At 33.7% G+C, this 15,898-nt stretch overlaps 1 protein-coding gene across 3 annotated transcripts in view; it reads left to right on the forward strand.

Annotated features, from left to right (window-relative positions):
* LOC130449129 (1-phosphatidylinositol 4,5-bisphosphate phosphodiesterase epsilon-1-like) overlaps positions 1-15,898 on the forward strand; it is a 337,095-nt gene that overhangs the window by 318,984 nt on the left and 2,213 nt on the right. For all 3 annotated transcript variants that reach the window (XM_056786816.1, XM_056786818.1, XM_056786817.1), the window contains 4 exons: positions 1,332-1,605; positions 1,709-2,195; positions 4,691-4,962; positions 6,822-7,204. In XM_056786816.1, the coding sequence (XP_056642794.1) occupies positions 1,332-1,605; positions 1,709-2,195; positions 4,691-4,962; positions 6,822-7,204 (1,416 nt within the window). The remainder of the gene's footprint in view (positions 1-1,331; positions 1,606-1,708; positions 2,196-4,690; positions 4,963-6,821; positions 7,205-15,898) is intronic.

A 15,898-nucleotide genomic window follows, 5' to 3' on the forward strand; every position in this document is an offset into this window, starting at 1 on the left:
TGTATATTACTTGTAAAGGTGTAAAAAAATCGATTTTCGCAGAGGAAAGTTCGTAAACGATTCCGAATCAATTATAGACACTGTATGACATCCAAATGAATAAAAAATATGAATTTTTATTGAAAACTACTTCTTATTGATTCTAAATTGATTGGACACCTTGTATATTACTTGTAAAGGTGTAAAAAAATCGATTTCCGTTGAGGAAAGTTCGTAAACGATTCCGAATCAATTATAGACACTGTATGACATCCAAATGAATAAAAAAAATGAATTTTTATTGAAAACTACTTCTAATTGATTCTAAATTGATTGGACACCTTGTATATTACTTGCAAAGGTGTAAAAAAATCGATTTCCGTTGAGGAAAGTTCGTAAACGATTCCGAATCAATTATAGACACTGTATGACATCCAAATGAATAAAAAAAATGAATTTTTATTGAAAACTACTTCTAATTGATTCTAAATTGATTGGACACCTTGTATATTACTTGCAAAGGTGTAAAAAAATCGATTTCCGTTGAGGAAAGTTCGTAAACGATTCCGAATCAATTATAGACACTGTATGACATCCAAATGAATAAAAAATATGAATTTTTATTGAAAACTCCTTCTAATTGATTCTAAATTGATTGGACACCTTGTATATTACTTGTAAAGGTATAAAAAAATCGATTTCCGTTGAGGAAAGTTCGTAAACAATTCCGAATCAATTATAGATACTGTATGACATCCAAATGAATAAAAAATATGAATTTTTATCGGAAAATGTTTGTAATTGATTCTAAACTCATTAGACGCCTTATATATTACTTGTAAAGGTGGAAAAAAATCGGGTCTAGACGAATGTTTCGTGATTCGGACCAACCCCAAAGACCGACGTGATATTTTCAACATATAACCGCTGGAACCGACTTAAATAGACCCATAAACGCATTCTAACGGATTTCTTTCCAAAGACAACCCTTTGATAGTTTTAGAAATCCCCACACAAAATCACAAATCACTTAAAAAATATCATTTGTTTTGTGAACTTTTATAATTGATTTAAATCCTTATATTTTTGACTCTAATTTCAATTATTGTTTGAATGAAAATCTGAACGTCACAAGAATTCTAAGGTAAGTTTAGGTGGGAGAGGCTATCACACAGGACCCAGTCGATTGCCCCCATGAAGCAGTGAAACGGTTAATTTACTGGAAACTAAAAAAAAATTATCAGAACAAAATAATTCAAAGTTTTGTAGACGTTAAAAAAAGAATCTACAAATCGAATTTTGATACTCAATCATTAATAAGGAAAGTATATTTCCATTTTTTTCCTATCTAGTAAACAACCCATGGCGTTGGTAGCTCACACCCAAACGCAACTGATGCGGACTTACCCAGCTGGTATGAGAATAGATTCTTCCAATTTTAACCCAGTTATATTCTGGTCGTTCGGTATACAAATGGCAGCTCTCAATTATCAAACTGAAGACACTGCGATGCAGCTCAATACGGCTCTTTTTGAAAATAATGGAAGCTGTGGATACGTCAGTAAACCGAATGTCATGTGGGACAGACAGCACGTCATGTACAGGCGTTTCAATCCTTGGGATAAGGTAATTACTCGATTTTTTCTAACTGGGAAGTCAAGATGTGTTAAAATGTCTAATATGTTTATTGGTTTGATTAGAAAATATTATTTTAATTTCTTTTTCGCAGGAATTCGATGGTATTCATTCGTCCCAAATGGTGATCAACATAGTATCCGGCCAATATGTTGGTCAAAGTAACGTAAATCTGAGCACCTACGTGGAAGTAGAAGTAATAGGCATTCAAGTCGATTGTAATAAGCAAAAAACGAAAACCATACAAAAAAACTCACTCAATCCCATATGGAACGATACGTTCAACTTTAGAATTATGTTCCAAGATTTAGCTTTTTTAAGATTCACCGTTATAGACGCGTCCAGTAATCATCTATTAGCTCAAAGGATCATGCCCTTGAAATGTCTAAAGCCCGGCTACAGACACATAAGGCTCAGATCTTCGCAAAATAAGTCTCTCAATATGTCGACTTTGTTTATTTATTCGAGATTAGAAGAAGAAAGTTTGGAAAATACCGAACCCTCTGATGGTATTACTGACAGATCCAAACAAAATGAAAGCGAAACTTCCGAAACATCTGGAACTGATGGTACATTCTTGGGTAAGTCAAAAGCATAAACTGATTAGATATTTTTTGTTTATAATTGTTTGAAAATAGTTATTAGAAATGCGTTACTATATTAAACAATCCCACCTCTACATTTAATAAAATTATAAACTTGTGTAATGTTGGTTGCCTACATTTCAAATCTGTGTATATATGTTTGCATAATATCACAGATCACTTATATGCTTTTTGCTGTGATGCTATAATTATTTAATTAATAATAACAATAAAAAAATCATCTAGAAAATGTGTAATTTTTTATTGATAACACGAAATGAGTATTTAAAATCTTCAAACATAAATAATTGCATATAAAAACTTTGATCAATTTTTGTTTACATCCAGGTCCCATTGTGTAAGACATTTCGAGTCTTTATATTAATGGACTGTATCAAATAAAAATTATCTTTCATTCCTCAGCCAATTTTATATATTTTTGTTACTAAATCGTTTTCATTCTACATCCCTTCTTATTGAAAATTAATTTTAAAAGTACTAAATTGAACAATCCCACCTCAACATTGAAGGAAATTATAAATATAATGTAATGCTGGTTGTCTACATATCAAATCTGTGTATGTATGTTTGCATAATATCACAGATCACTTATATGCTCAGATGGTTTGATGGAATGGTGTCATCTACTGGTTTGAAGCTTAACTACTAAATTAAAATTTGTTGCAAAATACTGGGTAACTAAAACTGAAATTTGCATAGTTTGAAGTTGTATTATTGCAAAAATTATGAAATTTTGTAAACTTAATTTCCTAGTGAATTTTGAAGACACCGCTTTTTAACTGTGATGCTATAATTATTTAATCAATAATAATAATAGAAACATCAAGAAAATATGTAATTTTTTATTGATAAGTCGAAAATAGTACTTGAAATTTTTAAAAATAAATTATTACATACAAAAATGGGTGGATAATATATTCAAACTTTGATTAATTCTTGTTTACATCCAGCTTCCATTATGTAAGACATTTCGAGTCTTTATATTAATGGACTGTATCAAATAAAAATTATCTTCCATTCCTCAGACAAATTTAAATATTTTTGTTACTAAATCGTTTTGATTCTACATCACTTCTTATTGAAAATTAGTTTTAAAAGTACTAAATTGAACAATCCCACCTCAACACTTAATAAAAGTATAAATATGTGTAATGTTGGTTGTCTGCATATCAAATCTGTGTATGTATGTTTGCATAAAATCACAGATCACTTATATGCTCAGATGGTTTGACGGAGTGGTGTCATCTATTGGTTTGAAACTTAACTACTAAATTAAAATCTATTGCAAAAAATTGGATAACTAAACCTGAAATTCGCATAATTTGAAGTTGTATTATTGCAAAAATAATGAAATTTTGTAAATTTAATTTCCTAATCAAGTGAATTTTGAAGACACCAGTTTTTTGCAGTGATGCTATAATTATTTAATTAAAAATAATAATAGAAACATCAAGAAAATTTGTAATTTTTCATTGATAAGGCGAAAAAAGTACTTGAAATTTTTAAAAATAAATTATTACATACAAAAATGGGTGGATAATATATTCAAACTTTGATTAATTCTTGCTTACATCCAGCTACCATTGTGTGAGACATTCCATTTCACAGGTCCTTTTATATATTTTTGTTACTAAATCGTTTTAATTTCACATCTCTTCTTATTGAAAATTAGTTTTTAAAAGTAAAAATAAAAGTGGACTATCTCACCTCAACATTTAAGAAAATTATAAATATGTGTAATGTTGGTTGTCTACATATCAAATCTGTGTATATATGTTTGCATAATATCACTTATATACTTACATGGTTTGACGGAATGGTGTCATCTACTGGTTTAAAACGTAACTATTAAATTCAAGTATGCCGCAAAATACTGGCTAATTGAAGGGCGCGTAATTTAAATATTGTTTTACATTAATTTAATACCTGAGAACAAGCAATAAATTTACCTTTTTCACTAAAACTAAATCTGAAATTTGCATAGTTTTAAGGTATATTATTGCAAAAATAATGGAATTTAAAGAATTTAATTTCTTATCAAGTGAAATTTGAATAAAAACGGCGATGTTCTAATTATTGAATTAATTATAATAATAAAAACATCAATCCATATGTTATATTTATTAATAAGGCGAAAATAATACTTTAAATTTAAAAAAAATAAACGATTGCGTAGGAGAATAGGTAAATAATATTGGTTATAGTTCAATGTCTAAAACATTTCCAGTCTTTTTTATTGTTGCTTAATCGTCTTAATTTTAATGAAAATTATTCTTTGGAACAGGTGAAAAATGTTTGACGTTCCTATCTACCTTGGCCTTTAGCAAAAAATATTTCTAGATCGAAATGTCTACCATCTATTTATTTTTTTTATTACTAATGAGAAGTTTCAGTACAAATATTTAATAAGAAAAAAATCTTTGTTTTGTTTTAAGGAAAAGGGCCGATTAACGCTGTAATAATTATTTCAGGAATATCTGGAACCCCCCTATGTGTCAAACGCCGAATGTTCTTCTTAATGGTATACGGAGTTGTTACAGAAGAACCGTACACCATATTAAAAATAACACAAGAAAGTACGACACAAGATGTTTTATTGCTTTGTCTACAAAAAGCAGGCGTCAGTGCGACTAAAGTAAACGATTATATCTTAGTAGAAGAAGTAGCCAGAGGCTGGGAGAAGAAAGACCACAATTTACCAGCCACACAAAGAATATTAGATCTCCATGAAAGACCGTTACAAGTATGCAACATTCCAATTTTATAGGCCAGGAACCAGCGGTAAAAAATGTGGAATTTTGTTAATCAACGTCGATTTTTATTAAAATTTGCATTCAAGATCTACTTACTCCCTTATCAAAATCTACCGTGTGTCGAAGGGTTCTTTTTTATTTTTTAAGGGTGAAAACTACGCCTTTTCTTAAAAAATTTGAAAACCTTCGATTTTGGCTTGTATTTGAATGAAATACAGTTTAAATGAATTATTATTAAAGAGGTTTTTAATTAATCGGACTCATGCAACCCCTCCAAAGACCATCCTCTGAGGTTTTTTTAAAGACACTTATTATAATATCTTCTACGAAATCTTCCCTGAACAGAACTGTTATTTTTATATTTTGGGGGTAGTAAACTACCCCTTACAGCAAAAATATTTTTTGTATGTTTCGGGTAAAATGTATTATTCGAAAATCTGTTGTTGTAAATGATTCTCAAACACGATTATGATCAATCAGATTCATGCAACCTCTTCAAATCATCCCTTAATCATACGAAAAGTTAAAAATAAAAAATTATTCAAAAACTTATTTATATTGAATTGATAATATTTCGTCAGTATTTTGAAAAAGAGTTTATATTCCAACCCCTATGAAACCCATCTTCAATGACCGAAAATTTCAAAATTTTTTTACAGAAATATGTACTAAAAAAAGAAATTATTTAATGAGAAAATAACAATTTTGAATAATTGTTGTTGCTTGATTGTACGTTCCACGTTTCTCATTTTCCAATGCTCCAAAATTCGTGCTCCGAAATTTTGAAAAAAAAAAGCATTTGGTTTTTTGACAATAACTCGCTCAATTTTCAAGCTAGAAACTTTTTTAAAAAAGCATTTTGTAGGGGATTTCAAGTATTTCAACGTCGTATTAAATAAAACTTTTTGCAACCCCCGGTTTAGAAAAGCATTTGTTACGCAAATACAAACTTTGAACTCCTTCAATTTTTATGATACATAGATTTAAAAAAAGCTCAAAATTTTTGGCAAGAAAAACCCTAGAATTAATATTTGAAACATTTTCTCATAATATGAATAGTTTTTAGTTTATTTCAGAAAAATTTATGATTACGGAAATGCAGAAATTTAATTAATAATTTTTTCTAAAATAAGCAATTAAATCACATAGGTCATACCAATAATACATAAATAAAGTTAATTACAAGTAGTTTACGATTAATTTCAATCAGGGTGGTAATGGCGAGGGTATAATTATTACATTTTTTCAAAAAATAAAAAAGAAGAAACTTTATTTTTGATATAAATCAGTCAACTCTTATGCAAAAGATTTTTGACAGTGTTCATTCTAAAGGTTTTTCTATGTGCTTTAAGAAAGATATGTTGATTTTTTTACAAAAATTCAATCAATTTCAAGTTATTCGAGGTTTTCAAATTCGGGGTTCCCCAAAAATATCCATCCTTCAACGAGCAATAACTCAGTTATTACTGAATTTACAGAGGTCCGTTAAAAACGAATATCTTTGTTTTTTCATTAGCTACATTTATGTTCTTAATGATTTTGCTGATAATTTGAAAACTTTATTCAAGTTATTCATGAAAAATGAGCAATTTCAATCGTTAATAACCCTAAAAATTCCAATTTTTGAAAAAAACTCGACCTACGAGATATTTCATCTTAAAAGAAGGGTTGGCTTTCACCACCAGTACAAAAACACCCTTTACTACATGGTAGATTTTGAAGAAGGTTATAAATACTACCTTTATACCAATTTTCAACAAAAACGACCTTGATTATCAAAATTCCACGGGATATCGGCTGGCACCTGGCCTATTACAAGATTTAATTTTGACAACTCAATTAATTTAAGGCACAATCCCAATGGAAAGGTGAAGGTCGCTTCATTTTGAAACGAATGGGCGATGACCCGAGTAGTCGAGCTTGGTTATCATCCATCCGGAGCGTGGCTAATCGAGAAAGGGAAGCCCGAAAATCAGACGGAGTACCCAGTAATGCTTGGGAAATAAACGATACGTTTCTTGTTTGTATATATAACGTTTCTCCCGAAATTCCATACGCCATTCTCAAGGTACCGTTGAACGCGTGCGCGCAAGACGTTTTAGCGCAGGCTCTCGTCAAAGCCCGACGTCTAGAGGATCCCATGAACTTCGTTATTGTAGAGGAACTGGAATGGGGTGGTGCCAGTCATAATATACAACAGCGCGCTTTAGAGGATTTCGAAAACGTTTACAGGTAAATCAAAATCACAAATTATAGTCCATTCATTTAGCGCGCTACATAATTTCGAATTTAACCATCTTTATAAGATGGAAATAGTAATTTCCAGCTGTATATTCTTCGAGAATTTACAAATAACACAGGTCAACGATGAAAAAATTTTGTTACTGAAAATAACTCATTCTTATATAGTTATAGTTATCAAGCAACATTTTTAGAATTTGACAGATTTTTTAGAGTTAAAATAAAATTGAAAAAATAGATCTAACCAAGACCGACTACATACCTATCTAGGGGTATTTAATGAACGAAGATGATGTTGGTAGTACTGCTGAAACGCATGCTAAACAGCTGATGTTTAGTTTAGTTTTAACCTAACCTCAGTTTCACGTTTCCCTTTCCCGTATATACATGTGCTCAGTGCAATGCCTAATCGCGGTTGTAAAAACTCTGCTGACGGTTTTTGTTATATTTTTGGTGAATTTGTTATTAAAAAACACCAAAGAAACATCACAGACGTTGTAAAAAAAGTTTATCTAACATACTTTGGATCTAAACTTTGAGATCAGGATAAATCTTGGGCGCCGCATAAGATTTGTTATATATTGTGTTGAGAACTTTAGAAATTGGTCAAAAAAAGTGAAAAAACACTTCAAATTTGCTGTTCTTATGATATGGAGAGAACCAAGAAATCATTCCGATGATTGTTACTGTTGCAGTGTAGATATTACTGGTCATAACTCTAAAAACAAGAAGTTAATAAACAACCCTAACCTTCCGTCCGCTATCCACCAGAGGACTTAAATTCCATTGTAGACGAACACGATGAAGAATTTCGATGTGTTACAGAAAATGTAGAGCCTAAATTGTTTACTCAGGTCGAGCTTAACAACTTAATTAGGGATCTGGGCTTAACGAAAAAAAAAAAACTTAACTGCTTGACTCTAGGCTAAAAGAAAAGAACTTGCTGGCGGCTGGAACTAGCGTTCATGTGTATAGGAAGAGAGAACAGCAATTTTGAACAAGAGGGTGATTCGGTGTACTGCTCAGACATTCCTGGTCTAATGAGTGAGTTTGGAATTGAGTACAAAAAAAGAAGACTGGAAGCTGTCTATTGATTCATCCAAAAATAGTTTGAAGGCTGTTTTACTATACAACGGTAACGTGTATGCTTCTGTACCTGTTAGTCATTATTTACTTATGAAAGAGAGCTACGAAATAGATTATTCTGCACGTGGTTGGATATTATGTGGTGATTTGAAAGTAAAGGGTAATGCTCCTTGGTCAGCAAGGTGGTTTCACCATGTTTCCTGTGTGAATGGGACAGTACATCTAGGAATCAACATTGTTGCAAAAAGAACTGGCCCGCTAGAGAGTCTTACCTGGCGAAAAGAACATTCTACCCAAAAAACTGCTCCTACCACCACTACATATTAAGTTGGGCCTCATGAAATAGTTTGTAAAGGCTTTGCCTAAAGACAGGCCTTGTTTCAAATATCTTTCTCAGAAATGTCTAAACTTTCAGAAGAAGAACTGATATTAGAAAAATGATGTTAGACGTTAATTTCGGATCCACAATGACTTCAAATGAAAAAGAAGCATGGGTATCCTTCAGGCAACTTGTCATCAAGTTCTTGGGAAATGAATTGTTGTTGCCAACGTGCTAAAAAAGTTTGAAGAGTTAGGAGGTTTGATGAGCCTGAAAGTTCACTTTTTGAACAGCCACCTCGATTACTTCTCGGACAATTTAGGAAATGTTAGTGAGGAGCAAGGATGTTAAAGTGATGGGAAAACGTTACCAGAGCCGGTGAAACACCAACATGATGGGGGATTACTGTTGGTCACTTCACCGAGAAGTGACAGCAAGCGAATCATCGCAGAAAAAGTTACGCAGGAAGTTTCAAAGAAAATGAAGACAAATTCCAGTTGACAAGTAAACCCTGTATTACTTTTCTGGCTGTCGTTTAATCAATACGAACGAGAGGAAATTGAGCAACTCCTTGGAGAGAGAAAGAGAGTCACGTAGGGTTGTTTCCATTTAAGGAATAGTATCAATATCGTGAGAGAGTTGTTTCAATTTTGAAATGGTCCTGATATAGGAAAGCTTTTCCTCTACAGGATTGAGATTGTGACGGTTTGTTTTGTGGTGTAACATAGCGAAAGGGATATGACTGGGAAGTGCCTCGACGAGCCAGATAGCTTTTTGAGAGTGTGGATATTGTTCCTTGCAAGTACGCCTCGGAGCTTTTGCTTCTATTATCTTAATTGTCGCTTCTTCTATGGCTTTTTTTATTTATTACCATTAGTGCTAGGACATCTGCATATACTACTCCCTTCACAGATATCCTGTCGAATGTCCTTTTGATTGTTCCTTGAAGAGGAAATAAAGGTGTCAAACCTTCATTTTATCTTGAACCGTTCAACTAATTTTAGCAATTTATGTTTTGAACTGTAGCTTATTTCATCAGGCACATAATTATTTAAACGCGTCATCAGCTACTTGTTCTTTTCTTATATACAGAGGAGAACAAAAATAATTAAAAGTTATTTATTGAAGTCAGCATTGAACTTCAATGTGGTTCATTGTAAACAAACGGGAAGCTTCGTGAGAAGAAGAATTTAATGTTGGAAACAAAAAGAGATTAGATCAAAAACCTGCAGAACGAAGTTCCAATGTTTTAGCGACGCCATATACTGGTCAGAATGAGCAAGATCAGAAAACAGGACAAGTGTAGTAATTCTTATTTTATAAACATCCTGTTTATAGATGGGAATAGATTTTTTTTCAATCCATATGATTGAAGAAATGGGCAAATAGGAGAGAGCAACTCAACTTCCCTTCCATTGTATTTTTGAAAATTTGTTAAGGATCTGGATTGGATTGATTTGGTGGCTCGAACATATCGACGTTGATTCTGAATAGTTACATTGCACAGGAGCATGTCATCTCTTTTATTGGAGGATATTTGTTTTTGAATGACATTGTTGCTTTGCCAGCATAACATCCAGACCTGAATCCCACTAAGAACTATTGTGACATATAAGGAATGTTAAAATAAAAGTTCAAAAAAGATGAGGCAATCGTATCTTACGTGAATTACTTTCCCAGGTTGTTATGAATGAATGAAAGAATTCTTCTTCTTCTTCTTCTTCTTCTTCTTATTTTAAGACTGTGTCTTGTGTTTTCAAAGAGGCAGCCTAATTTGTGACTGCGAGGACCAGCTCTCATACCAGCGCTTTGGTGGTCTTCCAGGCGGTCTACTTGTATTGGGTCTCTCTTCCTTTGCGATTTTCGCCAGTCGATCGTTGTTCATTCTATTGACATGATCTCTCCATGCTCTTCTTCTAGTTCTGACCCATCTCACTATATCCGGAACGTCACACATTCTTCTGATTTCATTGCTCCTTATTCTGTCTCTTAGTGTTTTCTCTGTGATTGAGCGTAATGTCTTCATCTCGGTTGTTCTAAGAATCCGTTTAGTAGTTGCAGTCTCCGCCCTCGTTTCTATGGCGTATGTCATTACTGGTCTGACACAAGTTTTATATATCCGTGTTTCGCTTTCGATACTTAAAAATTTATTCCTCCATATCACGGTTCGAAGGAATCCTGATATCCTAGATGCTGCTGTTGTTTGCGTTTTGACTTCTTGTTTCAAGTTCCTATTGCTCGTGATGTTAACCCCTAAATATTTAAAAGACGTAACCTGCTCTACACTTTTATTATAAATTGCCAGTTTGCATCTTCTTGGTTCTCTCGCTATTGTCAAGGATTGTGTTTTTTGTTTCGATATGATCATATTGAATTCTCCTGCAACTGTTTCAAATCTGTGTAGCAGTTTTTGCAGATTATCCTCATCTTCGGATATCACAACCGCGTCATCAGCGTAGCAAACTATCTTAAACTCATGTTTTCCCATTCTGTATCCTCTGCCTGCCGTTTTGACTTCTTTTATGATTTCGTCCATTATAATGTTGAAGAGTATTGGGCTGAGACTATCTCCTTGTCTGATCCCTGTTGATACTGGCATTTTACTGGAGAGTTCGTTGTTTACTCTTACATATGTGCTATTTCCCTTGTTCATGTCCCGAATGATGTCTGTTGTCCTTTGGTTCACGCCTCGTTTTTTTAGTAGCTCAATGACGTCATGTAATCTCACTCTGTCAAATGCTTTTGTTAAGTCTATGAAGCACATAAACGCGGTTTTATTGTACTCTATGGCCTTTTCGGCAATCTGTCTTAAGATGAATATAGCGTCTATGGTTGATCTATTTTTTCTAAATCCCTGTTGTTCTTCGCTCATGCCGCTACTTGAGATTTCTTCTGGAATAATTTTTGTTAGTAATTTTGAAGTCGTGCTTAGGAAGCTGATCCCTCTATAATTATTTGGATCTTTCTTTTCCCCTTTTTTAAAGACGGGGATCGTTATGCTTACTTTCCATTCCTCTGGTACTTTTCTCTGGTCGTATATCTTGTTGAACATTTGGTCTATTAATTCATTGCCACCATATTTAAGAAGCTCGTTATTAATGTTATCCAGCCCTGGTGATTTCCTATTTTTCATCTTGCGCATTGTTGCTTCAATTTTGTCTTTTGATATTAATTGTTGTTGGATGTCTTCTCCTTCTTCAGATATATTTTCTTGTTTCTGTTCTGTGGATTGGCTTGTTATTATGTCACCGTAGAGTTCATGGAAATACCTTTCCCATTCTTTTAACGTTATTGTTTTCGTGTGGATGTATTCATTGATTGGTCTTTTGATGTTCCTTATCATATTCCAGATCTTTTTTTTGTCCTCCATATAAGTCGTTTTCCATGTCTGATTAGTATTTCTCCCAGAATTGTCTCTTAATCGTTTGTATTTCCATATTTGTCCTATTCCTCACGACTTTGTTATCAGCATATGTAATTGTTTGACTTCTATATTGAAGATATGCTTTCCTTTTTTCTTCCGCAAGTGATTTAATTTCGTGTGTGAACCATGGTTTCGTGTTGGGCTTTCCGTATAGGTTCACCTTTCGTTTGCCTAATGCCTCTTCTGCAGCTGTCCTTATATTAGTACTTAATCTTTTCCATGCTAGTTCTACAGTATCATCTTTCAAGATCTTGTTTTCATTTATTGCCTTCCTTAGTCTTTCCTGGTAGAGGTATTTTGTGGTATCATCGCTAAGGCTTTCTATGTTCAGCTTTTCTGTCACTTTCGGTTTGTTCTGGGTTTTCCTTTGTACGCAGTTCCGCATTATGGTTAGCACCATATGGTGGTTAGTCCCTGTGTTTACTGAGGTTAATGTTCTGACATCTAATATTTTTGAGGGATGAATATTTCTGTTTGTAATAATGTAGTCTATAATCGATTTATGTCCTCTTGTGTTCTCGAACGTATACTTGTGCTGTTGTTTATGGGGATAAAACGTGTTGTTAATGCGTAGTTCATTATGTGCACAGAATTGTATGAGTTGTTCTCCATTGCTGTTGAGTGTTTCTTCGTTAAACCGATTCTTAATTCCACTAATAACTTCGTTACCAATCCTTCCATTAAAATCTCCCAGTATCATAATTTCGTCTTGCTTCGGTATCTTATCCATGATGATCTGCAGTTCATCATAGAATGAGTCTGATTCTTCTTGACTTTTACTCGTATCAGGAGCATACACGCTTAATATATGGGTTTTAGTTGTTTCTGTAAATTTAAACGTGGTTTGTAGCAGTCTGTCGCTTATATACTTTATGTCTATTATGTTTTTGTCGTATTTCTCGTGCACTAATAGGCCTACTCCCGATGCTGCTCTTTCATCTTTTGGTTTCCCATTATATATCAATGTATACTCCGCGATTCTAAAGTTGCCAGCTCCTTTCTTTTTCATCTCAGACAAGGCACATATGTCTATTTTATGTTTCTTAAACTCTATTATGGTTTCTTGGTCTTTGTTAGCAATTGATGTAACATTCCAGGTGGCTATTCGCAATTGTTGTCGCTTCCAAAATCGTTTTTTCCTTAACTTTGCCGGGTCGTTATAAGTTTTATCAGTCCTATCCGAGGCTACTTTCTTCATTCTCTGAGCAAATGGCTGTTTTACATGAGGTAGGTAGCTAGCCTTGCCCTACAACTCTCCTCTTTTATCCGGGCTTGGGACCGGCAGCATGGTCGTTGAGCTACTCAATCCGCCCAACGGCCATACTGGCAGAGTTATGAAAGAATTACTTTTCTTTATTTTCGTTAACCCAGGTATATAACAAAAAACGATGTAACTGGGGAAAACATTTGAACGGTTACGTTCTTGAGCTATAATTCGAAAAAAAACTAAAATGAGCTAAAAAGTTTGTTGACATATTGATTGTCAGAAGTAACTTCTTCTTATTAAGGTTGGAAAAACCTCAGCTGCCAGGGCTATGTTTGGGTCTATTTACACTGAAGACTTATTAATACTAACCAAGTTACCAAGGATTATAGTTTAATGTTTGAAGCACTTGAAAATTTTTATATGTTTCATGTTTTCACTGCTTTGAAATAAAAACTTTTGTCTTGTACTGAGAATAAACCGTAAGCTCTATTCGTAGTCTTCAGAGAACTATGGAGAGAGTAAATATAAGAATTATTAAAAGCTAGAAATCAGCACTGTTGATTTTATCCCAAAAGGCCAATGCAGCACAGTGGTTGGAGCGTATTCTTGAGATATCTCTTCTTTGGATAAGTTAGCTCCTACGGAAAACCAGAGGTTTCTTCTCGGAGATTTGATAAATTACGAGTATAAATTTCTTTTTGACGATTTAAGTATTCTAAATTTTGAGTGCCACTTATCTATTTTATACGCCCCACAAAAATTATCGCATCACTAATTATTTTTTGAATATTTTAAATGTGTCGCCTGTTTTTCGAATTTTATTATTATTGCGAATTAAAACACCAAGAGATACGCCTTTTGCAACATTTATTTCACATCAGTTTAATCTACAGAGGACAAAAAGTTTGATTTACCAAAACATATAAAATATCAAAAAAATTGTACAAAACATCTTTACAAAAAAATGAACGGTGCTTAAACTAAAACCAGCCAATGAATTTCTAATAGCGTGTTTTGCCGCCCCTCGCTCTAATTACCCTTTTCCATTCGTCTTGGAAGGCTACTAAACAGGTTCTGGACGTATCTTTGCGGCATGTTTTCCCAGAAGTTAAAAAGAATATCATCTAGTGTTCTTATTGGTACCGGATGTTGCTGAATTTGCCATCCTAGATGTCCCAGACATGCTCTATTGGGTTACGGTCCGGGCTACGTGTAGGCCAATTCAGGGTGGGTATCTCGACCTCTTCTAAGTACTTCCGAGCATTATCGTGCATTAGCACAGAGTTGTCGCCGATATGAGGCATATAAGGCACTACATGCGGTTCTAGGATATTGGTTATGTACCTGTCAGCATTTAGTCTTCCATCATTCACTGGTACTAACTCCGTACGACCCTCGAAAGAAATTCCTCCCCAAACCATGATAGAGCCACCACCAAAGCTTTCAGTTTGACAAAAATCAACCTGATCGAGCACGATCTTGAATATTTCAATTTGCGTGTTCTCGAGCAAATTCCAATCTTACTTCTCGATGTTCTCTTGTAAGACGTGGACCTCTAGCTGGCACTCTGGCTCGATAACTGCTTCTCTCAGCCTAGTTCGAACTGTTTGTAGGCTTATTCGGACATTACGTGCAGCCAACAGATCTGTTTGCAGCCTTAGAGCTATGGTATGCCTAATTCTTAACGCCGTTAACCTCAAATAACCATCATCTAGTACCGAAGTTATCCTTTCGCGGCCTTGTCCGGGTCTTTTGGTTAGCTGCCCTGTTTCTTGGTAGCGAATAACAACTCTGGATATGGTGCTTTGTTGAACTCCAATTACCACGGCGACGTATCTTCTAGCGGCTTCTTCATTCGTCACTTGTCTTGTTAAACGTTGAGGCTCATCCATTATTAACAAAATAAATTCAAATTTTCACTATACAATAACACAATTTGCTTAGAAAGTTCTCGATCTCAATACATTCTCCAAGACAAAAACGATTTTCTCGAGCATTTTTGCTTCCAAAAAAATTTGTAAGAAGAAATTGTGATAATTTTTTGCCCATGATAAGAAACCAGAAATATATATTAAGTTGATTCCTATACAGATTGTCCCAAAAAACTAAAAATACCAGAGATGCGATAATTTTTGTGGGGGGTATATTAGTTTTAATGGGCTGTACCACATCTGAATGGGGCCCACAGGAAAAATGGAATGTCTGATAGTACTTCCTTTAATATGCGAGTGTCTTGGGGTACAGCCAATTCGAATGTCTTTTCCTTGCTGATACAACTCATAAGGCAGTTTCCTCATTTTAAGAATCAAACGATTGGAGGATGAAGAGAAGTATGTTTAGATTTGGAATTAATTGCGCTCTGGGAATCAGAGAAAATTATATCCGAACTATTGACTGACAAGTGACATTACATTGAATATTAGTGCTGATTCATCTGAACAGTATTTCTATCAAATTTTGGATTTAATACTTTGGATTAATGCTAGATATAATTTAAGGTTAGGTTAATCATTACCCACTGCTAATTGGGAATAAAACAAAACATAAAAACTTGTTAATTGGTATTTAATAAAGTATTTATTCAATATTTTATGGTTATATTGTTATATATAATCATAAACCCACGAACTTTGGCCAATATTTTTCATT

Source organism: Diorhabda sublineata, chromosome 9 (genome assembly GCF_026230105.1).
Source record: "Diorhabda sublineata isolate icDioSubl1.1 chromosome 9, icDioSubl1.1, whole genome shotgun sequence".
Classification (NCBI taxonomy): Eukaryota; Metazoa; Arthropoda; class Insecta; order Coleoptera; family Chrysomelidae; genus Diorhabda; species Diorhabda sublineata.